Source organism: Girardinichthys multiradiatus, chromosome 9 (genome assembly GCF_021462225.1).
Source record: "Girardinichthys multiradiatus isolate DD_20200921_A chromosome 9, DD_fGirMul_XY1, whole genome shotgun sequence".
Lineage (NCBI taxonomy): Eukaryota > Metazoa > Chordata > Actinopteri > Cyprinodontiformes > Goodeidae > Girardinichthys > Girardinichthys multiradiatus.
In genome coordinates, this window is record NC_061802.1 from 43,061,445 (window position 1) to 43,083,518 (window position 22,074).

Genomic DNA, 22,074 nt, shown 5'->3' on the forward strand with positions numbered 1-22,074 from the left:
ATTTGGAGAGCGTAACACTTTTTTCAGTTGTGGTGCGATTCTCCACAGTTCATGAACAGGACTCTCTGCAGAATGACTGATTGCTCACAATGTGTAAACCACATGGACATGAAAGACTAAGCACCAGTGACTGACGTTCACCTTGACCCACACTCCAAACAACCACGGTTAGGAGTTTATTTGTTCAATATTGGCTTAGGTTCGGGAAGGGGGGCGTCTGGTATTAAGTATTCATAACACAAGCCTAACAAAAATCTTGAATTTGGCTCCTAAGACCACTGCAGGCATTATGTATTTTTTATAGCAGGATATTAATGATACTCCTTTCATTATTCTACTCTGTTTAAACGCCGCTGAGCCAGTGTGTTATAGCGTTAGAGGTAAGACAGGAAGTGAGAATAGTAAATTCATATTAGAGAGAATAAGAGGCTGTGCCAACAAACATTTTTGATATATTTAAACGGTATGAAGTCCAGGCAGTGATGTCACTGGACACTTTCCCCAGTCCTTGGCATGATGATTTTGGACTCTAACCTCATCTATGATTTAAACACTAATTTCGCTCAGATATTTTCTTCAAATGCATCAGTCATTCCACACACTTATAAAATAAAACTGATAAGTAACTGATGCTTTTATTGTTGCACACGTCACCTAGAAGCTCCTCACATTTCCGTCCAACAGATTTCAGTGGCAGGAAGAAAATCTCTTCTAAAGATGCACTGAGAAATTGCCTGGTGACTTTTTCATTTTCTTTTTTCATTCACCGAGTTCATTAGGTGTTTTTTTAGGATCCTGAAACATTGGATGCTTAGCTCAGCCTAGAAATAAGTTACATTTAATGTGACAGTAGCTAAATTTTCAGTAATTTAATAATACGTTATCTTCTGCCTGGGCTGTATTTATTGGAATTAACTAAAAAATCAGTCCAATCCTTTTACTTTTTATGTTAGCAGCTGCAGTGAATCACTGCAAAAAATTAGCTCTGTCCTTTTGTGTTGGCAGAGTTGATTAATCAAGACAGAAAACGCTGTGTTGCATGAGTATTTAAGATCACCCAGAACCATTACATAGTTATTTTGAAAGCATTTTGGGTACAGAAACAGTGAAAGAGTGACAGAGAAGACAGAAAGAATTTGAAAAGAAAATGGGAGAATATTGCAACTTGCAAACTCGCAACTACCTGCTAATAAAGTTGGCATCAGTTATGGACCTTCTCATCACCAGAAAACTAAGAACTAATTCAGTTTCTTAATGAGTCTGGACTGCATTTCATCAACTCCTGTTAAAAATCTTAAACATATCAAACCTTAAATTATTGTTCAAAACCAAACAGGTGTAAATATACACACTTTGAAATGAAGGAAAACTTTGTTTTATTTGTGTAAAACTCAAACAGCAAGTATTTTCCATGTTTGTTGGCAATACGATCAACTTAGAATGAGAGTGGCCTAAACCTGCAATATATGATAAAGTCAAACCTGAACTGAATTACTCAACACTGATAACAGCTACTTTAAAAACACAAATTGTCATTTCTTTGAAACCCTTACTTTATAAGTAAAAAAAAAAAACAACAATTGGAATTCTTAGTTTTCATTAAAATATTGATAAAACGTTGTCTCGTGAGCTGAATGTGCATCACACCCTTATTATCTATTGTTCTGTGGTGTGTTTGCAATAGAAAAAACTGCTGTTTGTTGCAGATTTCTTTAAGTTAAATATGGGTAAACAATCCATTAGAAAGCCTACTTGCAGTAAAATAAATTACACACATGTATTCTAAAAATCTGGTTATTTTCCAACTTTGGGATGAATTCTTTGTCAGCACATGTTTATATTATGGCCATAAAACTGTCAAATGTGAAATGTGCATCAAGAGATTACAAAAGCAGAAATTTCTATTTCACTGTACACTTACACTGCTCTGTCACAGAGATACACGCCTCTGCTTCCAGGAAATACACTTTATTTTCTTCAACACTGTGACACTGAGCCAAGAAAAGGGTACCGGAAGTGATGTCATTGTGTGTGCCAGTTAGGGACAAGGCTGATATTCCCACAAAGCCATTTCCGCAGACAAACAAACAGAACTTTTCCCTTGTGTGTGTACATGCAGATATATCTAGTTCCCAGTATTTCTGAAGCTAATATTACTTTATTTTCTTCAGTTGCATGAACTGGTCTAAACAATAAGAAAGAAGCAGACAATAAGTCAGCCCTAACATTTTAATAAACAATGTTTCTCCAATGATAAGATAATGAAACAAATAAGAACCTAAAGGAGGCATATCATGCAAAATCCACTTTTTTAGCCCTTAAATACATTCTGTTATGTACTTGGTGTCTGTAGGGGTAAAGAAAAGTTGAATTTAGTCTCTCCAGGTGTTGCAGATATATCCTTATATTCTGTTTGGGTCATATTTTAAAGTCACAGTATTTGCTACAGAATAGCTAAATAAGGTCATGGACCTCCGGCTGATCAATTTCGCGTATCCGCCATTTTTATGTCTTGCTGCGATTTTTTAGTCCAGGCTAAAGTATGCCTACACTGAAAGAGGATAAGCTTGGTTCGGTTGTTCGGTGTATTAACCGACACATTTCATTGCACCATCCCCAAGCATTAGAACCTCTTCGAAGTGACTGGTTGAATTTGAGTTTTCCTGGAAATCTATCCACATCAGTGGGGAAATTCCTATTTCCCCACTTCAAGGAGGAGTGCCTTCAGCAACCTCTGCCAATATCAAGAAGTATTTGCTGCAAGACTTCATCTCATTCAGCGGTCAGTTCTTTCTGTATATGGAAACGACGGACACAGCAAAGCGGTAAGCTGCAAATAACGCTAAAATGACAACAAACTTTATTTTAGACATGAAATTATTGTGTTGATATCCCATCCTGGACAATGTTCTGATAGCAGTAGCATTATGCCTTCTGCTTATGTTGGTGCTGTGTGCTGCTTTTTGCTCCTTGAGGACAGAACCATACTGCGTGTTTTGAATATTATTAGTACACAAACAGTTTTGCATTGCCATTTTGTCTTGTTTCTGCGGTGCTAGGTAATTGTTATGAAACTACAAAAATGGCCGAATGCGTTAAAGTGGAGCACTCTTTGACGTGGAGGGGGGCGGAATTTGAAGCTCCTTAACAGCATTTAAAGAGACGGCACCAAAACAAGTTGCTCTCAGACGCACCTCAGAACTGTTATGATTTGGGGTTGTTTGGTTTTTGGTTTCAGTTTTTTTCTTTATATGTTTTTCACTGTTAAGGTTTTGAATCGTTCTTCTGTTTATTATTATTATTCTTAGATTTTAAATCATGCTTCTGGTCATGCTTTAGTTTTGTCATCTTGTTCATGTTTTGTCAAGTTTGGTTTTTGGATCTGGTTATGCTTTAGTTTCATGTTTTTCTAGTTATGTTTCTATTGGTTTGTTTCCTTGGATTTTCATACTGCTCAAGCCATGTTTTGTCCTGTCAATTAACTTTATCCAGTTCACCTGCTCCAAGCTAATCTGTGTCCTTGCTCCAGCTGGTTCACGCTCCATAAATACACACCTGTTCAGTTACACATTGCGGAAACATTTTCAAATCACGCTCATGTCTTGCTTTCTGGATCATGCTCAGGTCTAGTCGTCTCGATCATGCTCACGTCTTGTTTTTTTCTCGATCATGTCATGCCTGTCTTGCTTGCCTCATTTGCCTGTTTTGATCATGCCTCATCAGGATTGAGTTTTTGTTAATTCAATCCTTTTCACTTACCATCATGCTGCCTGCTAGTCGGCATTCTGGGTTCCTCCGTTGCTCAAGTCCTGACAAGGACAGGGTAGTTCCAACTTTATGATTTAAGTGCCAGGGGGAAAGATTTACAAGCATGATATGTCCCGTTTAATATCCAAAATAAAACAGTCAGCATTTGAGGTATGGGCTTAAATGAATCCTCTGCCCTCTTTCCTTTTTGCTGCAGGACACCATTCCAATGGATCATGCAAACCAGTTAGAAGGACATAATATTCTACCCACTTGTGTTTTCCAAGAGGGGCTTTGGACCTAAAAATCCCCAGCTCTGCAGTGTTGACATTAGCGCAGCCCACTCACCTCTGAACCTTGAGCCACTATGACAGGAAGTAACTAAAGCCTTTCATAAGGGTAGTGTAAGTTCAGTTCACCAAAGCGCCTATGAAAAGGATTTATCTCTGGACTGTAAAACTGAAGGCGTAAGAGAAGGAAGCTGGAATGGAATGAAGGGAGGAGAGAAGAGGGTGGGCAGACACTCCATTAGGGAAGTTGTAAACTCCCCGATCAAAGTGGGAAAAGTGAAGTCAAATATCCAACAACTCTGTCTGTAACTCAATATAAGTCAAAGGCTCCTTTTGGTAAAGTCGTCTGTGTAATCCGTCAGTTGGCATTTAATTGACATAACAGTTTAGTGAGAGCAAATTCTACAGATTATTCTGACTGTCTGGAGGAGATGCAACACAAGACTGGATATCCAGACAAAGCCTCTTTCACTCACAAAGTAGGTTAACAGGTGTTCAGATAATAAATTACACCTCTGTGAATGTGAAAAACTTCACAGCCAACATGGAAACTAAATTCAGAATCAAAGAAGAATCATCTCTGAAATTTCAATGGGAATAGCATAATTCTTAATTCAAGAGAGATGTAGTGCTTTGCATTTAAATACAACCAAGCTCCTCCAACTTTTAAGATTCCCACTATGCGAAAGTATAAAGAGTAGCAATAGGCTGGACTAAGATTCTTAAGCTATGGCAGTCTAAAGTATAAGCACCCTGGTTTCATGGTATCACAGTATTTTCACAAAACAGCCATTTTTCTTGCTGTTGCCAAACTAACATATGGATTGTTGCAGTTACAGTAGTGTTATCTATAAAATTTTGTTATTGATCTTTGGTGAAATAGTACTTCATTTAGTAGTACTGATTGCACATTGTCCCTTTTTACCCTGTTGCTTTTTATGAAGTTTAACAAGCTGATATTAGCTAGTTATTTAGTGGAGCTATCAGCTCAGGTTGACTGCTTGACAGACATGAAGTTCCTAGCTTGCCAATTGTAGTTTAAAACCATAAAAAAGGGGATGCATGCGTTTACACGACATGCTGTGGTATACCATAAACATTTCTAAGCAGCTGAACTTGTCTATCTTGTAAACAAAGGAAAAGAGTAATCCCGAATCTTCTGCCAGGTGACCGGCAGAATACAGCAGCAGATGGGGGAGCAGCAGTGTTGTGTTCCTCAATGCTCCATACATCCAATGAAAACTCCAATCACTGGAACTTTATTCCATGAAAAGGAACATAAACTATTGGATTGGTATGACCAAATGTTTTAGAGGTTTTGTAATTATAGCTTTTAAAGCCTTGGGTAAAAATTGATGCTGATAACTGGTCCATGCATAATGATGTAACTGATAACAATGACATAATAAGGTCTTCTCTGTTCTTGGAATGGACTACATTCAAGAAGTCCAGATGCAGTCTGGACATCTTGGATGGAGCACCTGCATGACTCATGGTTTTCTTTGCTGCGTATTTGTCCCCACCTGAATGGGAGGTTTATTTCTGCTGTTAATGCCAACATTGCACGTCTGTCTCTTCTGGATCAGCACTATGATAAGTAAACAACCGCTCTAGCAGAGTGAATATATATTATACCATGTCGGAATATCAACTTTTACAATTTAAATGGGAAGACTGGGAGGATGACCAGAAGAAATTTCCTCTGGTTACCAATTCAATTCAAAAATTAAATTTAAAACTACTTTATTAATATAGAAGGTATATATTAAATCTTGTAGTAATTCAAACTGTAGAGGTTTCTTCAAAGAGTCTTTATAGATGGTTATGGTGATGCAGGAGGGGTCTCCAGTTGATGTCTGAATTGTGGTGCTGAAGCAGTTTCTGACAGAAGACAAACTGCTGTTGTACTACAGTCTCCTGGAGGGGATGCTGCGGTTTGTCCATTATCTTCTTCATTTTATGAAACATCATTCATTGCACAATAATTTCAATGGGGTCCAGAACAGAGCCAGCCTTCCTAATAAACCTATTCTGTTTTTTTAAGTCATGTTGCAGCTCTACATGTATACAGTACTAGTATATTTAGCTCAATTGTCACCTCCACTCCACAGACGAACAATGGAGGTAAAAACAATCTGTTGATCTGGCATCTTCAATGCTGAAATCACTCAAAGTATATTAGTTGTGTATTTTTCTGTTGCAGCTTAAGAATGCTGTCAGCAAAGGACAGACAGGGATGACATGAACGAATTCATTATTACCAGTCATAAAAAGGTGTACTCCTTATTTCTTAAACGTAAAGTCATTCTGGATTTGCTCCCAAAAGTTCTGTTAATCATTTTCAGAAGCCAACATTTCCACTCTGTTGGACAGTTGCTGCCCAAGAACAGGGTGGGGAAAGGTTCTTCCTTCTCCATGGGCTTTTAGCTGAAAAAGTAAAATGAGCACACATGGATGGCTTTTAGTGGTAGCTTTAAGTGTAGATTCAGTCACATTCATCTTGATTCCTCGTCTGTTAGTAACCGATGAAATAATAATCCATTGATGGCAGAAATAATCCCCTTTCACTTTGGGTCCATGTTACACACATCTACTGAAGCCACAAATTAAGCTTCCTTGGCCACAGACAACGCTACAAGTAGATGTGTTAAGATCTATCTGAGCTTCACAGAGACATGTCCATAGATCTGTAATGGTGGAAAAAAAAAAAAAAAAACAGCACAGAAATCATTTTGCTAAACTGTAATCCACGTACTTCAAAAATATAGCTTCATACATACGATTGGGTTCCAAAACTCTACTTTAATGCTGCCTATGCTATCAGAAGTTGCTGACACAATCAGTTCAACAGCAACACCATTATGAATAAGGTGGATACACACTATTAGGCCCTCTAACATCCCAGTAAAAAAATCACGGGAACTAAAATAATTCTTGCTTAAAGCATCTTGGAGAACCTGCCAAAGTTTAGTGGATTCAAACTGGAACTCCATTCTCTTTGCACAGTCTTTTTTGACATTAGCTATGTTTACATGCACAAAATTTCATCATCTGATTTAAGTACAGTAAATAAATCTAAATATTCCATTTGTATGGGTGCTAAATTAAATAATCAAAACATGACGTGTGTTTACATGCACCACGCGTTATTTAGAATAGACGGACTATGACATGCGCAGAGTTGTCGGATTTCTGTAAAACCAAACGCAGAAGAAGAAGTTCTCTTTCTGTTCTTCACCTTAGTTTTAAGGTTTTCAAAAGGCTGCCAACGTGTTTAATGGCAGACATGCTGCAAAAAGTTAAAACAACAAACACAGAAGTGTGTTGGTTCTGAGGGTTTTGAGCATCCAGAATAAGGAACTGCCAGGTTCTGAGAGCAACTGAGGCATTATTGCTTTTCATAATTAAACTACAGGCTTAATGCAGCAACAGACCAGTTGTTTCCCCGCAAAGATGCCTCTCGCCACTAAAAGCGGAAATGCGTTGTGTTGACACAGAGCACACGTGTGTCGTCAGGTCAGTTCTCCACAATCAGAAGGACATGATCCAAAGAAGTGTTAACAAGCCCGCCCTTCAGATTGACAATCGACATAAATCATCCCTCTCATTCGGAATAGAATTACATTCCGATGGAGCTGAATCCGATCAGAATATTCCAGTTGGCACGTTTACATGACACATTTTTATTCCAATCGGCCCTACGTTCTGAATACTTATTTCCATGTAAACATGTCTATTAATATTAGGAGAAAAGCATGTTGCGGGACTCTTTTTTCACTGACAATAGCATCACAATAGCATATGCTACTGTTGCGATCTGATTCTGTATATGCGGCTTTGTAATGAATCAATCAGCCCTATGTTCTGCAGAATGACTGGAATGTAACACATTTTATTGGTACTGACAGTAAATAGGCTTCCTGTGCATTAGGTCTGACAAATGTCATGGGCACCTGTTGGTAAACCATCAGCATTGTTATGAAAAAAAAACTACATGACCAGTTACATAGAGCATATGTAGCCGCAGGCAAGCAGCGAAGATAGAAAGTGGTGCATTCCTCTCTCCCGCTAAATACAGACATAAATCAGAGGGCTTTGAAGCAATGGATGACAAGGCTAAATCCCACAGGAACACAGGAGCCACTGTGTAAAGTGAGACAGCTGGCTGAGAACAGGCCTGTGTGCATATGACTAAAGACTTTACTAGACGTGCTACCTTGATATGTCGTTACCGATGGGTGCTGACATGTCCTGTCTAAACCTATAATGTCAAGACTAAGAAAAGTTGTCGGTACAAGAAGTGACTTAAAGAAGGAGAAAATGGTTGAAAACAGTTACCAGTTCTTAGCAGAGTCTGAGAGAAGATGGATGACCTATTCCAAAACAATACAGATTATAGACCTATCTGCAAATGCACCTTATCTGCAAATGCACCTTACAGGAGAACAAAAACCTGCAGGAATGATTTATGCTAGAGTAGTAACTGTGGTACAGCATTGATATACTTGAGTTGGGAGAGATTATCTAAACCAGACAACTGCATGAAAAGTGAGACACCAGAAGTCAAATGCAACTGCTCTTAGATAATCCAACACAGTTTGGTAGTAGAAGTACCTAAACATAATAGCCTTTGGTTGGCAGTACACACAAATGTTTAGAGCTGCTCGAAGGACATCTCTCTCATCATTCATAGAGGTCTAAAAAAGCCATTGTCTGACAGAAGCTTGGCAAGAGTTCAGCAGGAGCCTCCTAGTATTCACTTTAAGATTTAAACCCAGTGGGGGAAGCAAGAGGGTGTGCCTTGGGGTAATTTCTTTCATCCCACTTGGTATCAATCCTGTTTCATTTCTGTTGGAAAAAACAGCATCGTCAACATTCGGAGAAACAGATTTACTGAAAAGTGGAGATGTATAAAAAAAATCCTAATCATGGAACCATATTTTCTTACAAAAGTGTTCAGAAAACTAAACCACTAGCTGCCAAAGAATATATATGAGAAGATCTCCATGGTGTGTACACATGGTTGGTATGAAACCTCCTGCAGTAGGTGGCAACATTTTGCACCCGAAATAGTCGTGCAAGAAAAGACCAAAACCACAAAGTTGCAAAAAAACTAAAGTGGTGAAATGACCAGCACCCGTTTTATTGTTTGAGCGCTCGACCACTGTCTGTCATTAAACATGTTGGCAGCCTTTTGGAAATCTTAAAACTAAGGTAAAGGAGTGCATTTCTGTAGGGGATAACACAGATAATGCTCTTTTAGTTAGCTAACCTTGTTTTTGGCTAACATAAGATGCTAAAGACAGTTTAAAATGTAAAATTAGTCACTTTATTGTCTTAGTAAAACTGTGTTGTAAAGTAACTGCTGTCACATACACATACACACACACACAGTGTGATATCGCTTCTGTTTCTAACATGACTAATTAATAACTGATCACAGCAGAAAGGCTTAAAAAATACTTGTCAATATAGTTCTTACAGAGACATCAAAGTTTCCTAAAATCTTTACTGGCAGGTCAATACTGGCTGTTTTTAGAAACGGAAACTGGAAATTGACCACAAATGGCTGGTAGGGGCATCTCTGCTAAAAATTAAATTTGGAGGTCGGGCTTTGAAAAAGTTGTAGACATGTTACTCATCAGAAACATTCAATTAAAGTACGGTAGTGTTTCCCTAATATGGTCTTACTCAGATCTCTCTGGCTGGTGTTTGAGTGTTTACTGTGGCATAGTTTACCTATTGTCTAATGTCTCAACAGAGCGAAGAAGCTGGATGAAAGGTGGTTTGGATCACATTGATGATTGTAGGTAAAGACATACTTTCCTTCTTCTAATTATGCATGCAGGCTGACAAACTCTTCCTTCAAAGCTCCGTACAATACAAAAAAAAAAAAAAAAAGCAGCAGACTACCATAAGCACAGAGCAAAATCTAAAACAATGCAGAGTCTCTGTGCCAGTGAGAAAGGCCAGCATGACGGACCCAGAGGTGAAAAGGGCCATGGCAGACGCCACTTTCACACACAAGCGGGAAGAGGCTTCATTCCACTGGGTTTCCTCAACTGTATGAAAGGGAGGGGAAAAAAGAAGAATGGCTTGTCAAATGCCATTCTGCCTCATGTATTAACATGTATGGAGGAGCTGGTCGGACCTCTTAACTGGACAGTTTACAAGAGCAAAGTGTGATGAATATCAGACGGGTCAGAACAGGCACCACATAGTATATTAGCTAGCAGAGTTCTTATGACCAAAAAAAACATATGTTATATGTCTAGATAACATTCATTATGAAGTAAGAACCACAAAGGGATAGTTTGAACTTTTTTAATTGATGTCATTATCAGTAACAGTTCCCTTACCTTTATTAGACCGATGTGATATTGTTTAATCTGGTTTTACTAGTGTAAAAGACATGAAAATTATCATTTTTATAACATTGAGACAATAATTATCTATACTTCCACAGGAGACTGCTGTTGAGTTTGTCACTTTGTTTTCAACTGAACAAAGTCCATGCTACTATGGTAAAGGTAAGGTGGTAGAGGCTGCCGGCTGTGTCAATCTGCTTTCAATGTCTGGTTGTTTGGTGGACCAAAAGGCAGGCAGGCAGAAAGGAAATAGGTAGGAAGTAGATGCAATATAAGGTATGTTTAATTCTGAAAACCCAAACTTACAAAACAACAAGCAAGAGAAACAGAGGCAAAACTAGGCTCAGAGACATGTAACAGTTGGAATTAGCAATGAAGTGAAGCAAGCTGGTGGAATAAATACACTTAGGGGAAGTCAATAATGGGATTGGGATCAGATGACTAAATGGAGACAGATCAGAAAGAACCAGAAGAATAAGATACTGGCAATCTGACTTTACGGCTAAACAGAAACAAACACACAAAAACACTAACAGAATATAACAGCACAACAATGACTCAAAATACAAACCACAAAGGCGTCATAGAAATTCAGAAACAGGAGGATTGGGACAGCAGGAAGTACATGGAATGTTGCGCATATAAGGAACCAGACTACCAAAATAAAACGGGACCGGACGTCAAGGAAAAAGAAACCCAGTAACTAGAGTCGATCACTTTCAAAAAACCTAAACAACACTGCAGGTCCTTAAGGTACATTTCAGGATAAACACAAAGTCCAACACATGATTACATCTGCCTGATCAGCGGCAAATCATCACTCTAAGTGCACCACAACTGGAGTAAACTTTTAGGGATGCCATCAGGCTTACAGTTGTGCAACAACATCTAAGATGGAACACTCCTGTGCTTTTCCAGGTCCTGTAGTCGTTTGAAACGTATCCCCATGTACTGACAATTGTACTGATCAAGCGAACTGCAGGCAGCAACACTGGGCATGAACGTGGGTAACTTTAGGGTTATAACAAAGACATTGTTTGGAGAAACCAGCATCAAACGGTCCCCTTGTGATGGCGTAAATGGGTAGTATCTCCTAATGTGGAGTTGGATTTTGTTGGTCTGGACATTTCAGTTTCAGTTGTTTTAAATAGTTAAAATTAGCTAAAACACAGGCCCCCGTGTTAACTAGCCTTTCCCTGCCCTGCTCTTCACTTTGACAAATTCATGACATTGACATCTTTCTAGTATAGGAAAGGGAACTGATAATACCTTCACAGAACTTCCATCCATATAGATGACAGGATCTGGCTATCTTCTAAGCAAGCATCAGTCTATCTGAGAACTGTGTAAAGACTGATCACAGCAGCTGTGGGTTCTTTTATTTCCTCTGAATCCCCCTCTTCCTATGTTTACATCCAGAATCAAATTCTGAAACACAAGTGGAAAAATAGTGTGCTGTTTTTCCAAGCATGTATTTTGTTATCTGAGGACATTTAATGGGAACTCTGTCATTTATAGGGCAGACATTGTGGTTTTCCACAGAACCATTCCAAAAACTTGGACCTATTCTTTCAGCAAAACCCGTCTGGTGGAAGTGGAGTGAGGAAGGTGAGGCCCCAGGAGGGGACTAGTTTGATGAAAGATACCACCTGGAGGCCTTCAGCTCACATCCCCTAGAAAGACTTTCAGACTCATGCAGAACAGCTGATAAAAATAAAAGCCAAGCCATAACGTCATGCTGTAAACCCCTTCTTTTCAATGTTATTTAAACAAGGAAAGTAATTTTTTTACAATTCATTTTACCATTCCCCTCTCCTTCCTCCATGAAGTCACAGCACATACTACTCGTACTCTGCAGCCTCAGGACTCACTGTTTTCCACAAGGCTGATGAACACAATGGAAAGCACACTATCACCCCAGCTGTCTCCTATTACTGGCTTCGACCAACATTATTTACACGTCTGCTTACTGGAGCCATGAAGAAAAAGAGCAAGAGAGAGAGGGGAAGGAGGGCGGGATTCAGTTTACTCCTTCGGATTTGCGTAAGCATCCTCTTAACGGGACGCTGACAAGATATGGCAGAGCTGAAATATCTATTTGTAGGAATGCGTGTGCAGTTTCCTCTCCCCATGTTAAAGTGTGTGCTTCTGCATTCAAACGAATGTTTGAGTGAAGAAAAATACAATAAGTTATCTATCCTTCACTTTACACATTGCTCTTAATTAAAGTTGGTAATGCAAAGCTAAAGGAGCCATTCTAAATGGACAGGGCCAGAATGAAAGCCTCCTCCTTGACAGTACTGCTAAGATAAAGGCCTCATCATGGGGGCAGAGTAGACCTGTAATTAGACACAGTCAGGACTCCCGTTGCTATGTAAACATCCCGACCACTATGCCTAGCAGCACAGCCTCTTTGCTGCCCCACTCCGGTTCCTCGGCATGAATCACACAGCAACATCTGGTTTAACGCGCTGGAATGGACTTTGTCGGTTTGGCACGCCGTCCGTGTGTGGAGTGTGTCGATCAGGACCAGACGACCCACGCCTGCGCCTGCCTCTATCCTCCTCCCCTGACTACCCCGGTTCTCATATTACAGCGGTTGCACAATACATTCTGGCACTGCTGACTCTCGCTGGCCCTAAGAAAGCCTTGTGGATATGGAGACAAACCTTTTGCTCAACTGTGGTGGAAGGGGGGAAAAAAGTTACAGCCACTTCTGGCATCCCAGTGACTTGTGTCTGCCAGTAATATACAAAAACCCAGACAGAAGGAACTTGTTTACTTTACTGTAAAGCTAAAGCAAAGCATGTGGACTAAATTCTGAACACATCTAGGGTCTTTTATGCTTCATGTGGTGGCCTTCAGAAGACAAATTTACCTCCTATATATATGTTGCCACCAGTCAAAAAAAGTACCTCCATCTTAACCAGCGTCCTGCCGAAGCTCTTCGTGTCGCCTTTTCACATCTTGCCATCTTACAACCATAAGATTCAATCTCTTTATGCGATAGATCAAGATGGGGTGAAAGGATACATAGTTCCAATAAAATACTCTGAACTTTCTAGTTGTGTATTGTTACAAAATGTGATAACATTCAAGGGGTGTGAATACTTGAGCAACCCTTTGTAATATCTGGCATGGCTCCTGAAAGACTTCATTTCCTTGCAAAACACACAGTCAGCCCAAATGTTTTACACATCCCCTCCCAAAATTGTGGTAATAGCAATCTAGGGAGAGGCAACCACAGAATGGTAATGATTATATGGAAAGAGAAAAATATACATAAAAGGAAAAAAGCAACTAAAATGTAGATGTCAAGGTGCACTCTGACTGAGTTTTAGGAGGCTCGCATCCCGTGTTACATTACACTAAGAGCAGATTGATTGAAGACTAATCTAAACATTACATAAGAGCTCTTCTGTCTAGTTTAAAGACAGATCTTAGTGTTTACACAGATGCAGCAAATTCATAGACATACAGTGCCTTGCGAAAGTATTCGGCCCCCTTGAACTTGTCAACCTTTTGCCACATTTCCGCCTTCAAACAGAAAGATATAAAATTCAAATTTTTTGTGAAGAATGAACAACAAGTGGGACACAATCGTGAAGTGGAATGAAATTCATTGGATGTGTCAAACGTTTTTAACAAATAAAAAAAACTGAAAAGTGGGCGTGCAATATTATTCGGCCCCTTTACTTGCAGTGCAGCAAACTCACTCCAGAAGTTCAGTGAGGATCTCTGAATGATCCAATGTTGTCCCAAATGACCGATGATGATAAATAGAATCCACCTGTGTGTAATCAAGTCTCCGTATAAATGCACCTGCTCTGTGATAGTCTCAGGGTTCTGTTAAAAGCGTAGAGAGCATCATGAAGACCAAGGAACACACCAGGCAGGTCCGAGATACTGTTGTGGAGAAGTTTAAAGCCGGATTTAGATACAAAAAGATTTCCCAAGCTTTAAACATCTCAAGGAGCGCTGTGCAAGCAATCATATTGAAATGGAAGGAGTATCAGATCACTGCAAATCTACCAAGGCCCGGCCATCCCTCTAAACTTTCATCTCGAACAAGGAGAAGACTGATCAGAGATGCAGCCAAGAGGCCCATGATCACTCTGGATGAACTGCAGAGATCTACAGCTGAGGTGGGAGAGTCTGTCCATAGGACAACAATCAGTCGTACACTGTACAAATCTGGCCTTTATGGAAGACTGGCAAGAAGAAAGCCATTTCTCAAAGATATCCATAAAAAGTCTCGATTAAAGCTGTTTGGCCACAATGCAAAACGATATGTTTGGCGTAAAAGGAACACAGCTCATCACCCTGAACACACCATCCCCACTGTCAAACATGGTGGTGGCAGCATCATGGTTTGGGCCTGCTTTTTGCCAGCAGGGACAGGGAAGATGGTCAAAATTGATGGGAAGATGGATGGGGCCAAATACAGGACCATTCTGGAAGAAAACCTGTTGGAGTCTGCAAGAGACCTGAGACTGGGATGGAGATTTATCTTCCAACAAGACAATGATCCAAAACATAAAGCCAAATCTACAATGGAATGGTTCACAAATAAACGTATCCAGGTGTTGGAATGGCCACGTCAAAGTCCAGACCTGAATCTAATCGAGAATTTGTGGAAAGAGCTGAAGACTGCTGTTCATGAACGCTCTCCATCCAACCTCACTGAGCTCCAGCTGTTTTGCAAGGAAGAATGGGCAAGAATTTCAGTCTCTCGATGTGCAAAACTGATAGAGACAAACCCCAAGCGACTTGCAGCTGTAATTGCAGCAAAGGGTGGCGCTACAAAGTATTAACGCAAGGGGGCCGAATAATATTGCACGCCCCACTTTTCAGTTTGTTATTTGTTAAACAAGTTTGACACATCCAATAAATTTCATTCCAATTCATGATTGTGTCCCACTTGTTGTTGATTCTTCACAAAAAATTTGAATTTTATATCTTTATGTTTGAAGCCTGAAATGTGGCAAGAGGTTGACCAGTTCAACGGGGCCGAATACTTTCGCAAGGCACTTTATACAGCTAGGAGAGATTGAGTCTGATCTGACTGTGTATTGAATAATTTAAAAAGAAGAAAGACCTGGCTGAAAGAAGATGATAAATAGCTGCTTAACTTCAATAAAAAGTATCCATCTGGTCTGGTTGCTTCATTGGTATAAAGAAGAACATCTAAAACTGTCAGTAAACCATAACTGCAAGTATGCTTGCTGCCAGTGCACTTTGGAGGAAAGGGCACTTGGTTGTCTAACTGTAAATATCATTCCCTTGTGACACAGTACAACAATGCTTCGTGCCGTATGAGGAAGAATTTAGAGGAAAACTTCATACGGGACCTCATTGTGTTCTAGATCCTGGCATTGTGGGATAGATGATGTTTGCTCTACCCACAACACAAACTGACTACACCGCTTTTGTTTTTGTTAGAGCAAAAGTCAGCTCCGCGGAGCGCCGTTCACATCTCTGGAGAATGGAGAGGAGCTTTTAAATAACAACCTTTGGCGGCAAACAGACTGAAAGAATGAAAAATGCAACCCACCATTTAGTTACTTTTTTTGGGAAGAATTCTTTCTGGTCACTATCCCTTTGCTGCCAAAGCAAAATAATATGAAGTAGCATGATGAAACTGATCTTTGGGAAATGGACATACTTCTGTCTCAGGTAGCTTGGCAACATGATCATAACTACATTAACTGATTTTTTTTTATCAAAACGGGGACCTGAACGCCAGACTTAGGTCTGTAGATCTGATAAGTTGGTCAGGTTTCCAAGCAAAACTGTTGCTATCTAGAGCCGTGATGCGTCCTGAACTTGCATCAAGTGGTATTAAAACTCCACTCTCAGGTTTTCCATAAAACATACAACCACAGCCTCCACAACTGATGTGCACCAGTCTTCTCACTAACTTCTGGAGGCAGGAAAATTGGTGCAGATGTTATTGGTGGAGACAAGATGATTCCTAATGACTGTGGTCTTGCCCTGACTTTTCTCTCAGCCATACAATATAAGCAGATACAACATTCCAGAGGTTGGTACTAATGATCTAGCTTCCCAAGGGTTAACTCTTAAAGGGATAGTTGAGATTTGTTGTGGAAAATAGACAAAATGTCAGAGTGGTTGAAATAAACTCTGCTGGATTTTCTATTGGATGGTTGCTCTAGACAGTTACCTTTAACAGAACTTGGTCTACACAGTAAATAACTAAAGAGCTGTATTTGCTGAAGGTTGAAACGTTCACTAAGAACGTTAGCACTAAAAATGGCCTCTGTTTCATCCAAGCAAAGATGTCAGGTATGGGCTCTTGCCTAGTATCAAGGTATAGCACCAAGATTTCCCATCATGTGGTTCCTGCAGTTTGAATTCCTGCTCATTAGATGCAGGAGAAAGTGTCGGAGTGGCTAAAGCTATCTTCAGTGTTTGTAGAAGAGAATAATTCCCTTTTTCCTACCTGTTGCTGTTTATTGTTAGCTAGTTAAAGAACGAGATTTATGAAGGTCTCCCTTTTAGAAAAAAATATGATGTAATGAAAAAATATATCCGGTCGCAAAAAATCTGGATGGTAATACAAGAGGAATGCCATCCATCTCTCCTTTCCTAACAACTTCTGGAATTACTGTTGGCAATAAAATACAAAATATAGCATGTCCGTCTGTACAATAAACAGTCCACTGAAGACGTGCCATAGGTGCACATAATCTAGCTAAATACCAACCTACTTTACTACTAGCTATTAGCCTTTTATTCAACATTAGTGTTCAGGTTTTACACCAGTGAGACAGCACCAAGAATATATATATAACACCTTAACAGAACAACACTTAAGTCCTTATACATTGGAGAATGCTGGATAGAATACAGAGATGCACACTTAGCCATACACAGATTAATAATTAGATAAATTAGTTAGGATTAGTGGTGTGTGCTGGAGTCATTGGATGATGTCATCCAGAGCTAATTTGATATAGCATGTCAGAGTTTCTAATTTTCTCTCTTTGCTTTGTTTTGCTTTTCTGATTGTATATAATTGGTAGTATTATGGTGTCATTCCACTCAATCTGACAAGTACACCTGCTGAGGCCTGCTGGATCTTTTTGTTCTCAGATTGAGTTTGTCAGCACTTTCTTGAGTTTTCATCCTCCTTACTCACGACCCTAACATGCACTGTCTAGAAAGGCATGCTGGGAGATAAAAGTGGAAAATCCCACAGCATAGCCTAAATTGTGATTGCCAAGCACCTCAGCAGAGCAATATGCCCACATTTAAATAAATATCTAGAAAGTTATCAAATAAGTGTCTACATGAATAAATAATAAATATATAATGTGACAATGAAATTATGAAATAACTGAATGCAAGTAAAACTCTAAGCTCACTATTTTAAAATCTGTTTCATTTTCCTTTAAAAATGTGTTTGTTATTATAACATGTCTTTTCAGAAAGTCGGATTTTACTTCCTAGTGGTGTTTTTCCTGTTTATTTTTTTTATGACACTTTTCAGCAGAATGACTTCCAGTCAGTGTTTGTGGATGTAGTTCAACACATTCTCCATCAGGAATCCTAAGAATCTAAAAAGTCTGGAATTTTCTTTTGTCTTTTTCCAGGTCTGGATAAGTATGGAAAAAAAGAAAATTTAGTAGGAAAAGATTGTTGAATTTCTAGGCATTTATTCTTATCTATTTTCTAAAAGACACAAGTCTAACAAAGCTTATTAAATGTATTGGATCTTACACTCACCTGCCACTTTATTAGGTACACCTGTCCAACTGCTCGTTAACACAGATTTCTAATCAGCCAATCACATGGCAGCAACTCAATGCATTTAGGCATGTAGACATGGTCAAGACGATCTGCCGCAGTTCAAACTGAGCATCAGAATGGGGAAGAAAGGTGATTTAAGTGACTTTGATCGTGGCATGGTTGTTGTTGCCAGACGGGGTGGCCTGAGTATTTCAGAAACTGCTGATCTACTGGGATTTTCACGCACTACCATCTCTAGGGTTTACAGAGAATGGTCAGAAAAAGAGAAACTATCCAGTGAGCGGCAGTTCTGTGGGCGCAAATGCCTTGTTGATGCCAGAGGTCAGAGGAGAATGGTTTGAATGGTTTTGAGCTGATAAAAAGGCAACAGTAACTCAAATAACCACTCATTACAACCAAGGCATGCAGAAGAACATCTCTAAACACACAACACGTCGAACCTTGAGGCGGATGGGCTACAGCAGCAGAAGACCACACCGGGTGCCACTCCTGTCAGCTAAGAATAGGAAATTGAGGCTTGTATCAACGGTTCAGGTTGGTGGTGGTGTTGTAATGGTGTGGGGGATATTTTCTTGGCAAACGTTTGGCCCCTTAGTACCAATTGAGCAGCGTGTCAACGCCACAGCCTACCTGAGTATTGTTGCTGACCATGTCCATCCCTTTCTGACCACAGTGTACCCATCTTCTGATGGTTACTTCCAGCAGGGTAATGCACCATGTCATAAAGCACAAATCATCTCAGACTGGTTTCTTGAACATGACAATAAGTTCACTGTACTTAAATGGCCTCCACAGTCACCAGATCTCAATCCAATAGAGCACCTTTGGGATGCGGTGGAACGGGAGATTCGCATCATGGATGTTTAGCCGACAAATCTGCAGCATCTGTGTGATGCCATCATGTCAATATGGACCAAACTCTCTGAGGAATGTTTCCAGTACCTTGTTGAATCTAGGCCACGAAGGATTAAGGCAGTTCTGAAGGCAAAAGGGGTTCCAACCCGGTATTAGCAAGGTGGCCCGTGAGTGTATATTGTTTTATATCAGACTGATATATTTTATCTTTGATTTGCCACATCACACCTTGCACTCATTCAGGTGTCTAAAAGGATCATTTCGCTACACATTTGTCCCCAGACAACTTATCTAATGGATCTAAAATGCAAAACAAAACACTAAAACTGCTGATTTGGAGTATTTTTGCAAACAAGATAAAGGTACCAAAGTTCATACATTGTCCTTTAAAGAATCTGCATTTAGTCTAACATGTTCCATAGCTTATTTGGCAGGTCTGAGCGATCTAGACTTTAAGATGGAGCTGATCTGAGTTAGCCCAGATACCACAAAAGCAATGAAATTGCCCTGTACCTCACTTTGGAAACCAATTTCTGAAATGGGTTGTTACATTATGTATGGAACTTATAAATAAAAATGCCACAAAACTATTTAGACATGTTCAAGATTAATATTTTGTTTGTGAATGCATGAAAGAAATAAAAATTTGAGCCTGGAAAGTTACATGGAATATTGAAATTAAATATTTGTAGAAATCCTGTAAACAGATGCCTGTCATGCATTGCATGCATAACAATGAGTTTTGCATGTTTACTGTGATCGTTTGAGCAAACTCACCTGCAGACGTTATGCAACATAATGCCAGAAGTATCAGAAGAATGCGGAATCTTTGAGCCATTTTGGGTTTCCCTGCAGCCTCCGGTAGGATGTAAGTGGGTGAGTTGCAATTTTTTCGTTTTTTCTCTGAGATTTTCCTCACCGTAAATGGGTCTGCAGGAAGCCACTTTCAAGCTCCAGCTGCAAAATGAACAAAAATAAAAGCCGTCAACTAGGGGAGAAAGTCAAACCTGAACTTGAACAAACAGCGGGGGCATCAGGCAATGCTTTGTCTACACCGTGGGAGTGATGAGATGAGACAAGAGTAGCAGCCAGTTTGCAGACCAGGGGATTAATTTGAGGGTTAATTGGGGGTAACACAAGCTTCAAAGGCCCATGCTGCAAAGAACTCTGTTGCAGGTCAGAGTGTGTAAAAAGTGCAGGAGTGACTTAATTGGTGGGTGTTAAACGCTCTGCAATATGCCACAGATTATAAACACACTTGATTTACAGCGTCAGGAAACACAGTGACTTGCCAGGGGGGTCCTATTGTAAACAGCTCCGTACAACCAACATGAATATGTTTAAAGCCTTTACTTGAGCACATTAACTCTGACACGTCCTAATATATTCAACAGGTATCACAAACTCCTGTTTTTCTTGGTACAAGAACCAAACACATAAACGTACATTTGAGATGTATTATAATATAGAAAACTCTTTCAATAGATAGTAATAGCAACTGAAACTGAACATTATTTTGCAATAAACTCAAAATATGCAGCTATTAGAGCTCAAACACAACTAAACAATGATGTAACTGACTATCAGGGACAGGAATCACTTATGTCGTTCAGCAGATGGGGTGAAACTAAATGGACTCTTTAATGCCCATACCTGACGTATATTTCAGGAGCTGACATACTTAAGCTCATGCAGAGTAGTGAGAACATTGTGCAATGGTAAGAAAGTAACAAGTGAATTTGAGTGGTGAATATTTAACATTTTACGTATGTTGTAGCTTCAAACTGGAGGTTATCGTGTTCTATAATGCATTTTCAGGGAGTGCAGAGAGACTAAATTGTCATGGTGAACCCAGTACCAAAACATTTCCCAAGAAATATGTGGTCCAGAGAAAAAGCATACAACCTACCAACCTACCAGTTTTCTTCAATACAACCAAACTGTAACTGGAACAATGTAGATGTAAAATCCATGTGAGCAAGGTGTTGTAACAGGACGCCCACTTGTTCACAGTTTAAAGGCAGCGCCTTTGACCAGAATGAAACCTACAAAGAGGAGGCACATGTGCACATGTGTGCACTGCAGTGAACCATACAGTGTGCATGGGAAGTGATGCACAAAGTGCTGAGGTGAATCACTCTGCAGTGCAAGCAGCATTCACAGGACAAAAAGGCCCTTCACTGTGTGGCAGCTGCATGACTTGGAAGTCATTTTGGAAGATCTTGACAAATATTACACTTTAAGCCCATCAGGTAGGATTAGTGCTGTCTGCTTGATTTATGCTCCTCCTTAACATTCACCCATCGCTGACTAAACAGAGTTAGGCTGTGTTGCAATACAGTTTGGGAAGCAAAGACCAAATCACAGCAAATTACTTTCATGTTCTTTTCTGCAGCGTTTCAGATCAGAGCAAAGCTTGCCCTGCTTTATTCTGTTGTATTAAAAGATTTACACAGACTTGTTTTCACCTGTTTTCAGATAAGTGTAGAGGTTTTCCTATGAAAGCTTTTTGCCCAGATGCGCATCAGATCATGGAGAGCCTTGAAGGAAGGTAAAGAACACTGCTGAAACCAAGCTACATACTTGTGGTGGCTTCAGTGTTAAAGCCCTGGCTTACATCTATCATCATGACGGCATGCTGTGCACTATGTGTTGCTAGGAACTAAGAAAACAGACGTGACAGCAATCACAAAGGACTATCTTAGGAGAGATGCAACTGTCTGTACTACATATTGAATCTATACGTCTACACTACTAATATGAAACAGTCTGCATTATGGTCGCCTGCAGTTAGTAGATAAGGACAGTCTCACAGATTGATAGCCTTGGGTACAACCAATTATTAGCCCCAAGCAGCTAAGCGCTGCGAAGGCCTATTGTAATTCGAATGCTATTATTATTTTTCTCTGGGCAAATGAATTGCCTTTTTGGGGGCCTAAACATATTCAAAAACTCACCAAACCTCACTGAAAATTGTCCCCCTAGGGAAATTTAAGGTACTCGTACTTGTACTCGTCGTCTTCCGCTTATCCGAGACCGGA

The 22,074-nt window shown here is 39.8% G+C and overlaps 1 protein-coding gene across 2 annotated transcripts in view; it reads right to left on the bottom strand.

Moving 5' to 3' along the window:
- Positions 1-22,074, bottom strand: part of tgfbr3 (transforming growth factor, beta receptor III) — a 97,314-nt gene that overhangs the window by 66,820 nt on the left and 8,420 nt on the right. For both annotated transcript variants that reach the window (XM_047375041.1, XM_047375042.1), the window contains exon 2: positions 19,811-19,990. In XM_047375041.1, coding sequence (XP_047230997.1) covers positions 19,811-19,871 — 61 coding nt within the window. In that variant the 5' untranslated portion in view covers positions 19,872-19,990. The remainder of the gene's footprint in view (positions 1-19,810; positions 19,991-22,074) is intronic.